Below are 11121 nucleotides of genomic sequence, written 5' to 3'. Positions count from 1 at the left end.
GCCTGACGGTTTCGTACTGAGCTACAGTCCATTCAGAAAAAAATGAACTTCTAGCTTTTGGCCATAAATGGGTCAAACGTTGAGTTTTTTTAGAATTTTTTTCTGCAATCCCATAATTATGGAATCCTCTTCCATTATGTAACTGAAGTTTTTTTGTCCAAAAAGCAAGCCATAGCAAGAATAGGATTTCGGCCAGGTTTTGCCCCAAAAGCACTGAGTTGGGAAAACCCATCAAAATCCAGGCCGTTTGACCCCGCCTGCAACAGTGCATTCTGCGGTTCGAACCCCAGTTCAGGCACCCTTTTTGGACCCTTTTTCAAATTTCAAAGTTCGCAGCACTGCACTGTGTACGATGAAATCACGAAAAATCGCCAAATACGGGAGCTCGCCAGAGCCAGGACCCATCTTTTTATGAATGGACTGTAGTCATTCTACTTTCTAGCGAGGGTGTCATTGATTCATTTTCACTCACGATCACAGCGCAAGCGCTAGCGGCTAACAATGGAAATCGGTAGTCGCCACATGCACAATACATGCCCAGCGCGAGCGAGACATAGCAAGTAGCGCAGTCTATCGCCTGTGCAGGCAGCACAAACAATGCAAGACCTAGGCTAGGGGAGTCTCTGTCCGAGTCAGGAGTGCATCGCACGTGGATGCTGGCACCAGACATTTCCATCACATAGCAGATCCTGCAGATGACACTGGCTGTTGTTGATATGTTGCTGTTTTGGAAATCTTTCACCATCACTTACTAGCACTGATAGAAGGTGTTGCTGTAGATCATGGTAATAACATACTGAGACGGTGAGAGTAGCCGGGGATCGAAGAAGTCGCTTTGCGATCGTGCGATTCTGGCTTAGTGCGCTGTGTGAATGGACGAACTGACATTGCAGTTTGGATTTACAGTAGATTTTTGAAGGTCGCGGCATCAGTCATTGGGATTTTGGATGGAATAGAACTAAAATAATTACTTAGAAGTTAGTTGCTAGTTACTGATGTAGTTGGCTGAAACTGCGTTGAAGTCTGCAGTTTGTTTGTAGCTGATTGACCAGACAGTGGCAGTAGGAACTACACTGCACGGTACGCGGTTCACATCGCGATGGTGCAGGAGTTTTCTGCGTTTCGGGATGTTCCCTTTCCCACGCAATACGGCCCGAACCGCAGCGCGGTGACGGTGGATGTGCTCGAAGCAGGCCTTGTAGCAGCCGTGCTCATTCTCGTGTTCAGCTTACTGCTGGTACTGCCAGGAGTGAAGGGTTTACGTCAGGTGAGCTCATGTCAAGCAAACGGAGTCAAGGGTATCTTTCAAGCATATTAATGATATGCTTGAAATATTCCCAACCAATACTATCATAATATGATAGTATTGGTTGGGAACTATCCTATGTGATGGTTGTGTTCAGGAATCCGAAAAAAAAGCATACTGTCTGACTGTCAGTTATGGATAGTTCTGGATTCCACAAATCGGCACACACTGCCATCATGTTGCAGCATCTTAGTATGATCAGACGCCATTGCATGAACAAAACCTTGCGGTCGTAACCAACGCCGCGGGCCCCCATAAACGGTTTACATAGCCAATGTTCCCCATGACTTTAAAAATAGTCTTTGCCAAAGACAATATTCGAGTTGTGTGTGCGTGCGTGTGTGTGTGTGTGTGTGTGTGTGTGTGTATGTGTGTGTGTCAGTTATCTGGCGCAAGTCTTGATCTGTCTCATTCAGATCTTGTTCGCTATCGTTGCTATAAGAGAAAATCTGTGGGTGCACATCTAGTGCATTTGCAGATTTGCCGTGCTTCTCTTGCGACGGGCGTATGACGTGTGTGTGCGTGTATGCGTGTGGGTGCATTCAAATCAGTGGGTGTAGAGCCAGTACACGTGCGGGTTTGCCTGCTTCTCTTCCAACGGGTATATACTATTATAATTATGATGCATGCTATACACGGTGTGTGTACAGCACATGCATAGACTGATAGACTGATAGACACCAATGGTAACTTATTTCTTGAAAGTGAAACCCCGTCTACACTATAGTATTGATCCTTGGTGGTGCTTGATCCTTGCCACATTCTTCTGACGCTTCACTCCATTACAAACCCTGTGCTCATGCGACTGCAAGCGGCATACTAGCCGAGCATGTAGCAGCAACACTGCTGGTAGAAACCTGTACGATTCGCTGCACAGCACACTGGCAATTTCAAGTAATTGCTACTGTAATGTATCACAGCCTGCTGATGATAGCCTAGCCACCCACTGTGCACCATTCTAACATGCAAGTACATTTTGTGCGGAGTAATACTTTCTGGTCGACGCACTTGCGTAACTGGTATGATTGAACTCGCATGAACAATTTTCGGATGAACCGTTGAATTTTAAATTTGCTGACCTGACTGGTCGTTGCCTATGTTTCCTGTCCTCGCAGGGCATTTCACTGACGATACGAATAGGATTCGCCCTGTTTGTCGCCTCGGTCATTCTGGGTGAGTGTGCACTTCTTATGTGGTGAGATCGCACATGACAGCCGGGGCGTCGGAACCGGTGCGGCAGGTACGGCCAAAGCCGCACCAAAAATTTCATCTTGGGATTTTTAAAGCAATGGAGTATTGACTCTTGGGGCCCAATTTCCCTAAAATTTTCCGGGGGGGGGGGGGGGGGAGAGGACCCCGGACCTCGACCCATTTATGGCCGCACCAATGTCGGATACCTTCCGACGCCCCTGCATGAGTAACATGGCATTGGCTGCATGGCGAGTGTTGCCAGCAGAGACTTTCAAAGCGATCATATGGTAAGTGTGATACTGCTTACTAGCAAAAGCATGCATAACCCTGGGGTTCAGTACTCTTGCCACTGGCCACGATTTATTCACATTCACATTCATTGGAAATGACTGTACAAGTACTATCCATGACTGGCTCATCATCATGAACTAGGGTTCTGCTATCTATGAATGGCATCATAGCCGAGAAAAAGTCAGTTGCTGTCCACAGGTAGGAGTGAGCGAAATAATTCCCAGTGTTATAACTAGTTCTGACTGATCCACCCCCCCCCCCCCCCCCCCCCCCCCCTGCTGCTCTGGACCTGAAGGAAGTCTTGAAATGAACAGGCATTGTGTGATTTGTCAGTGGCTTTCAAAGGTTCCATTCATACCTGCTACCTGTGGCTGTAATGGCTGCATGCATTGATTGATACCATCATGACTTCAAGTGATGATGGAGATGTAGATGCATGTCACTGGCCCAGCATAATCCTGACATAGTTCCTAAAATAATTTCATCATTTACACAGGCCTGGCCTGCAACACTGCCTGTAGATATCTAAATCAGCCTCCTGTATGCATCTGTGACCTAGTGCATGTGGCCCTGTCTGCAGCCAGGTGTCCTGGTTGGGGGAAGGGACCAACATGGTGACATTGGTGTACACTCCAGGAGAGTTTCCAAGCATGTGCACTTGAACCGATATGAAAACAGAGCTACATGTTCAAGTAGCTGTCAGAGTCCACTTAGCCCTTCCCTTCTGTGGACATGTCACCACTCCACTCCTGAATGAAGGATGCATGTCATTGCCAATTTCTTAGTGTGGCATGGTACAGACTGCAGCCGGAGAGCAAGGGTTGCTCAATAGTCACTCCTTGGACCAAGTTGGTCCCTGGCGAGAATCACACCAAATACAGTACTGTATAAGCAGACATATTCGTCTGGAATTTAATTTCGTCTTTTTCGTCCAAGGAGCTTTTGGACGAAATTAAATGCTGGACGAATGTCGATTTGTCCAGCTTTTCAATACACTCGTATGATCCATGGACGAAATTTACAACCGGACGAACTCTCTTTCTTTGGAGTTGGACGAAATTATTGACCGACGAAATGTTCTGCCTGTACAGTATTCAACGCTCTGCGTGTGTGTGTGGGGGGGGGGAGGGTTGCCATGTGCATGACTGTGCTCCTAACTGAAGCAGACATACCCCACCCATCCCCTCTCTCCTCTCTTTCTATCATTCTCTAGTATGTGTTGTGCGGGCTGCAGGTGTTTTGCTGACATGCTATACCGAATACGTACATGTACATGTACGCCTTGTCCCGGCTTTTGTTGATGTTATTGTTGTTGTTGCTGCTACCCTTGTGCCCTCGTGTACAGTATGCAACTTCAGCTATGAGTGGCAGGTGGGTCACGTGAAGGGCGACTTGCAGTACAAGCAGTTCACATCGCAGCATGTGCACGCCGAGCTGGGCATCCGACTGGGCTTGCGCGGCATCAACATCACTTTGAAAGGTACTAGGGGTCAAACGGGTGTACCTTTAACTAACGAACGGGTAATCGGGCAGGTTATCGGGTACCCTTTAGCAGCCATGTTTATGTTTTTGCGCAATTTTCACAAAAATCAAGATTTTAATTCATCTGTTCTCGGGTTGCATTTTGATATGACATTGTGATTCGCAAATCGATTGGTGTCTGATAGTCGCAGGAGTAGATCTACTACAGTGTAGGTGCGAAAATGCAACAACAATGCAGACATCCAGCATGGAGTTGTAAATCATTGACTCCCGCCTGGAATACACGATTCCAGCAGTGTTGCTCCGTACTGACAGGTTCATCAAAATCCAAACGGGTACCCTTTTTCTAACGGTACCTGAGATTAACGGTCGGGTACCCGGGTACCCGGTACACCCCTTTGACCCCTAAAAGGTACAGACGTTGGTGTATCCACGGAGTACACAGTGCATCCACCGAGTGACCGATACATTGCCTCTATGGAGTGACTGCTACTATTCATGTCATGCATGCACCAAAAAAACACGATTCGCGTGAGACCCGTCCTCCAGCCGAGTTCCCCGCGTCATAGGAACGCACCTCCCTCATGGATCGCTGCACCAAGCCAGTATGAAAAAAGCAGCGTCTGATAGCTCACTCCAACCCCCCCCCCCCCCCCCCCCCCCAAAGAGGATGTAAGCAGACCCCACGGCTGTCAAGAAGCGGCAACTTAGAAAGATGGCGTCGGTTCGAGATGGCATGGTAACCGCGCACGTGCCGTGGTCCGTGACTTGCGCATGTATGCACGCAAATGCAAGTCACAAACTCACAAAGATCGTCTTTGCATTTGGAGAAAAATATCTTCGACTCTCTTTGGAGGTTGGCGAGGTTTGCCTAATCTTTACTTGATTGCGATGCCGGTATGTCCTCTCAATAATTAGAACAAAGAGAGCTGATGATCGCTTCATTGCTGAGCAGAAGTAACAATCAACTCTCCTCATGTCCTCAGTGCCAAAGGCAGACAACTGCAATTCCACAACGCTCATTTCACGATGATGGAAACAATAATCGTGTACTAGTACACACTTGGACCATTTGGTCATCCCTATTCTAGCCGCTAGTCCGTCCAGCAAGCAGATATTGACTATTACGATAAGTACAACTGCGTGAACGAGGGCTCACCCAGCAAATTCAATTCAAGACGTGACTCCAGTCAAGAATTAGGGTCTTTACTCGAGAACTTCACAAATACAGGTCAAGGCACCCCACAAAACTGATAGATGGCACGAACGAAAGACAAATAGGCTAGACAAAGTGTCCCAAGTGATTGAAAACAGCAGATCTACCAAATAAGACAGCTACATGTGCCTAAACAACGATTCCCATACAGTAGAGAGTAGTATCAGGCAGAATGAAAGCCTTGGAAGTGCACAAATACAGCCACGACCGCCACAAAAATTGGACGACCGCCACAAAAAAATTCTCATTGCTCTACCTCCTTGAAGGGTGAAAGTTACCAGTTATCCTATAGCGATGTCAGTTTATGCCTGTTGGAACCCCCCACAGCCCGCACGAAATACCTTTCAAATAATTCCAGGATGCAATTGCAGCTCCAGACAGGAGGAAGAAGAACACCGTGAAAAATAACGGCAACGATGCCCAAACTCTCGGGAAACGGCTGAAGTCTTCCTGAAGATGTTAACATTGAATAGCCATCGATTACCAGCGTGGTTTGGTGACTTTAGAACTGTTTTGAGACTTAGAACGAAGCGATATCTCAAATTTGATGGAATTGTTACCTGTCAAATGCGTGGGCGAGCAGGCCAGCTGACTGGTTATGCATGAACATGCATGAGCATGCATTGATTTTTCATGGTTCACGTGCAGAAAACTAAGTTGCCGCGAGCCAAGTGCAGCTAACAGCCGTGACCCGTTCATCATGAAATTATTTTTTTGCTGGTCCGAAAAGGCCGGCTTCCCGTGCCCAAATAGGTATGAGCAGAAATATCCGAATATCCAAATATCCAACCCGCCTTTCTTTGGAACTGACCGAGTTTGTTCACAGGCGAGAATGTGTGCTTGTAGCCGCGAAGCACCAAATTCATTGCAAGTGCACCACACAGTGTTGGTCTGAAGCAACAATTCGCCAAATGCAGTCACACGGCTTAATACCAAAGGGCCCTTGCGCACGTGGCAGAGGTAGTTCTATATGACTGTACAGGTAACTTTTACGAGTGCATAGCAGCTGCAGGGTCTGGCTAGTCTGGCTGTGGACAGAACACACCTTTCAATGATTATAGTATGCATGTAACCAGTCTTCTGGACTCGCCTATTCACATTCAGTTGATTAGAACAGGTCTAAAGATGTGCTACGCACCCGGTACAGGTTGTCATGCCCCGAGCCCGACAGTACGGTCTGTTCGTGTTTTTGCAACTGTCACATGAGTGGAGGGCAGATAGTAAAATAACTACTCCCTGGTCACGGGAGAGTGTCAATACGGCACAGCATGTGTGTGTGTGTGTGTGTGTGTGTGTGTGTGTGTGTGTGTGTTGTAGGCTTTGTACTAAGTTTGTACTCGAAGTAGCCGAGTCAGCTGGGGAGTTGTGGACGCTGGTTGCTGGCAGGGTGTAGCGAGAGTGTGTCGGCCACACATCTACACTACCAGCTGGCATTTCCCCTGTTCATACGTTGTCTGTTCTCTTATATTCGCCACCCCAGGCGAGCCAGATCGGCAAGTCACCTTCAACAACGCAACAGAGACTATTGACTACAATGAGCACTTTACCTTTGGCTGGGATCAGAATCTCAATGGATTCGGTCCTAATGGTAAGGATAAGAACGAGCCGGTGGCAAGTGCCGTGCAATTGGTGGTAGTACAGCGTTCAGCATGCTCCTGATAACAAGCCTTGAACGATGCATGCCCATGCTGCACTGCAATAACAGAGACATCTATAAAAGCAGTACACGGAGCAGTAATAGGTTTACTTGCATTAACTTATAGTTGTAAGTACCGGCGGGCGGCGAAGAACTGGGGGGAGGGGGTCAGAGTCGTAGCCTAGGCCGTTCTTATTTTTCATGTACAAGTCCATGCACAGTAGAGTCGCAGGCGTATTTATCGTTATCCTGTGCATGGTGAGATCCTAGCCGGCTCGTTCTTCAGCGCCTGACTGTACTGTATTCATCGTGGACGCTTGTCTGCCTTGACACTTGTTCTGCCGACGCTTGGTTGCTTATGCTGCAGCTGCACAACTCAATCAGGAATTCCGACAGGCTCAGCGGCGGGGTGCGCCGCTGCCCATTCTCTCGGTGGTTGAGTACTTTGCACTGGACGGCGAGTCGATTCGCTGGGGCCGACTCTACCGGCAGGCTGGCTACTACACGCACGTACTGATGTGGTAAGTCATGGCATCATTGAACGTACAGTGCTCCAAGTCCCATGTAGCATTGCTGAATTGAAACAGGTTGGGCACCCTTCGCACACGTACCGAGTGTCACTGAAATGGCCGTACACTTGAACCTCTCTTATTATTATACGGACACCTTACTCAGCTGGACACCTTTCAGGCATGTACATGTACATCTACATGCATCTCCTGTCAAATCTTGAGATTTAGAACTTTTTCACACATAGCAGCAAGCAGAGCAGTTTGAGCACTCTCAGATGGTAGCATGATTGCAGCTTGAAATTATCGGCATATATTGCTCCTGGTTGCGTGATAATGAGAGTGCGTGTAGAATGTACAGATATTGTCGACTGCAGTCGACAGTGGCAGTGAAAGGGTTAACCATGACTTCTTGTTCTTGTGTTCTGTGACTTATACATGTACTGCTGCAGGCTTGCCCTGCCACTGTGGATACTGTGTTGCTTCCTGTCAACATATCTCAGCTTGCTCTACGGTGCAATCTGCCTGATGCTGACGGGAGCCTGCCTGCTGTGGGCGTGCGTCGTCTTCATTGGCGTTCACACGATCGAGTCGCGCCTGGTGATACCCATCGACGAGAACCAGCAGCTGACGCTGTCGTACGGCTGGGGGTTCATCCTCAGCTTGACAACCGGCTTACTGTGCATGATCGTGGGACTGGTACTGACGATCGTTGTGTGCTACCAGCCACTGTGGGCGGCGAGAGTCTTTGGCACAAGCTTGTTAGAGGTGGACGATGAAGGCGAAGAAGAGGACGCGCAGGATGACGACGAAACACATGACTATGAGCACATTCGACCGCGGCTGCTGACCTTCGTTGCCGGTGCACCAACGCGTCCCACCAAGCCGAGCAACGGCGAAGTCACCAGCCCGGGCGCCTTTTCGAGGTCGAGTTTCCGCAGCAGCTTCCGCCGGCGTCACCTCACGCGCCAGCCGTCGACGCTATCCGGCACGTCGGCAAACAGTCAGACTGCTGCACCGCGCGTACTGCCCCGGCAGTGGCGACGACCGCGGCCAACATCCAGCTTGTCAATGTCTGTTGTACAGTCAGCCTTCACTGGTGAGCTCAGACCGGTGTCTTCATCCAATCTCAGCCAGGCAAACATCAACAACGAAAACTCCGGAGCAGGTGTTACTGGTGCAGCAGCAGCAGCAGAAGGCACACCAGTTGCAGAGCCCGGCACCAGTGCTCAGTCACAGCCACAGCAGCAGCAGCAGACGACACAGCAGCTGCAGCAGCAGCAACAGCAGGCGACGATCATACTGTACAACGCGGTCGAGGTGCCACGCCGACCCAACACTGCATCGGGCATGCGCCCCACGCCGGCCAAGCGCACCGCCGTGCCACAGCCGCCGGCCAGAACCGTGTCACGTCTCAACACGGGCACCAGCCTCATGCACACGGAGGGTGTATCGTACACTACCGGTGACATTGGGGAATGCACACTGTAGTGTAGTGTGCAACACCATGCTAACACAGGCATGCAAGCAACACGCTAGCACAGTCCTACAGTACATGCACTTGTACATCAATACAGTGCATCAATATTGTTATGTATGAAGCTTGCTATTATGTGCATACACTTCAAAGCATTGCAACAATACTTTCAACCTGTCTGCCAGTGAATTCTATCCGTTTTACGTACCTCTCCTAATAGTAACAAGGATCGATATATCTGCGCTACATCAAGCTATTGACAAATTGCATTATCTGAAATTATCCCACCGCTATCATCCGACATCACTCCTACTAACGCACTGCACGTAGTGTGTCATTCAAGAGATTTTGAGACGCACCCATTGTGTACGAACACAAGATTTCCACTTGTTTGCTTGATTTTTTCCTAACTTATCACAAGCGTAGCACAACTATTGTTTGTATCTTCTTTTCTCGTCTAAGCGAGTCCTTTTTTTGCCAAAAAAAAGAGGAACCACACGTGTGATTGCGGCATGGCTGTTACTAGGGTTAGGCCTGGCTGAACTGCTGCATCGTGGATGGTGAAACTGAGGGGTTGAAAAATGAGTGTCGCGGAATTTTCTCTTGATGACCGCACGCTGTCCGTACGTCTGCACAAGCACAGCTGCTTTACAGCCAGTCCACGCAGAACGGATGCTCAAACAAGTGTTAAAGACTTTGACAATCAAGGTACGGAGATTGGTAATCAACTTTCAAACCAGCCGAAAGCATAATGAAACGTCTACTGAGTAATTAGATTGTATAATTAAATAATAAAGGAATGGCTATGGGTCCTAAAAAGAGAGAGTTCATGGTGCTAAGTTCGTCCAGCGGGTGAAAAACCATGCAAAACACTAAGAAACATATGGCTATCCATGCACACGGCGAACATATATGCAGGCAGGGGCAGGGGAAAAAATAATGTCACTACAGTCACCCAGTTTGTATGTGTGCTTCAAGTGTACCTAACCGTGTCTAAAAGTGTACTTGTGTGTGTGTGTGTGTGTGTGTGTGTGTGTGTGTGTGTGTGTGTGTGTGTGTGTGTGTGTGTGTGTGTGTATGTGTGTGTGTGTGTGTGTGTGTGTGTGTGTGTGTGTGTGTGTGTGTGTGTGTGTGTGTGTATGGTGTGTGCGTGTGTGTGTGTGTGTGTGTGTGTGTGTGTGTGTGTGTGTGTGTGTGTGTGTATGGTGTGTGCGTGTGTGTGTGTGTGTGTGTGTGTGTGTGTGTGTGTGTGTGTGTGTGTGTGTGTGTGTGTGTGCGTATGCGTGTGTGTTGTATGGCAATTTACATGTATACCAGTGGACCGGGACTAGATAAATTCGCAGATAGCACTATAACGTTAATTTCGTGGTGGTATGTCTCATCAGTGAGGATCACGCATGCACTCTACTAAAGCTCAAACTCGGTGGGATCAGATTCGACGTGAATCATATCATGGGATATTTACTGGATGATTCATAGCCGAACCGTCGAACACACACACACACACACACACACACACACACACACACACACACACACACACATGCTGATGTGTGTGCGGGTGTACACACACAGCAGCAGCTATCCAGGTATCTTATTGGAACTGTCAAACGGAACTTCAAGGCACACAAAATGTGTGATTCGGGCAGCATGTCCTTGGACCAACAATATGAGCCACACCTCGCAAGGATCTGCTTATCACCGCAAAGCACTATCAGTATACATCGCTAGTTTCAGCACCTGAGAACATCCCTGAACAACTTCCGAGCCCATGCAACAATGCACACTATATCACCGGAAGCCAACATCTCGCTGATGTCTTCATCGTAATTGATCGGGTGGCCGTTAGCCTGCACGAATGTTAAACTATCTATGCTGCGGTGCTTACCTCCAGCTCCGGCCACCGGCGCCTTGAATTGTATGTGGAGTTCGGCTTGAGGATTGTTTCCTGCCTGTGTAGCGGCGGGCTGGGCTTGTTGGCTCTCCTGGCCTTGCTGTACCGCAGCAGGTGTT

General features: G+C 48.6%; 1 protein-coding gene across 1 annotated transcript; it reads left to right on the top strand.

Annotated features, from left to right (window-relative positions):
- Window positions 1–647: 647 nt before the first annotated feature.
- Window positions 648–9606, top strand: LOC135817508 (dual oxidase maturation factor 1-like). Its single transcript, XM_065330710.1, has 6 exons — window positions 648–1267; window positions 2422–2479; window positions 4134–4268; window positions 6967–7074; window positions 7490–7643; window positions 8084–9606. Exons 1-6 carry the CDS (start codon window positions 1100–1102, stop codon window positions 9120–9122), a joined length of 1662 nt encoding a protein of 553 aa, XP_065186782.1. The 5' UTR covers window positions 648–1099; the 3' UTR covers window positions 9123–9606.
- The last annotated feature ends 1515 nt before the right edge of the window (window positions 9607–11121 follow it).

The sequence above is a fragment of the Sycon ciliatum genome, chromosome 5 (assembly GCF_964019385.1).
Source record: "Sycon ciliatum chromosome 5, ocSycCili1.1, whole genome shotgun sequence".
NCBI classification, from domain to species: Eukaryota; Metazoa; Porifera; class Calcarea; order Leucosolenida; family Sycettidae; genus Sycon; species Sycon ciliatum.
The sequence above is the reverse complement of the archived record's forward strand: the minus strand, read 5'-3'. Positions and strand labels throughout refer to the sequence as shown.

Coding starts and splice junctions, on each gene's coding strand:
- LOC135817508 (XM_065330710.1), top strand. CDS start 1,100: ATGGTGCAGGAGTTTTCTGCGTTTCGGGATGTTCCCTTTCCCACGCAA. Junction 4,269..6,966: donor CATCAACATCACTTTGAAAG/GTACTAGGGGTC, acceptor TCGCCACCCCAG/GCGAGCCAGATCGGCAAGTC. Junction 7,644..8,083: donor TACACGCACGTACTGATGTG/GTAAGTCATGGC, acceptor GTACTGCTGCAG/GCTTGCCCTGCCACTGTGGA.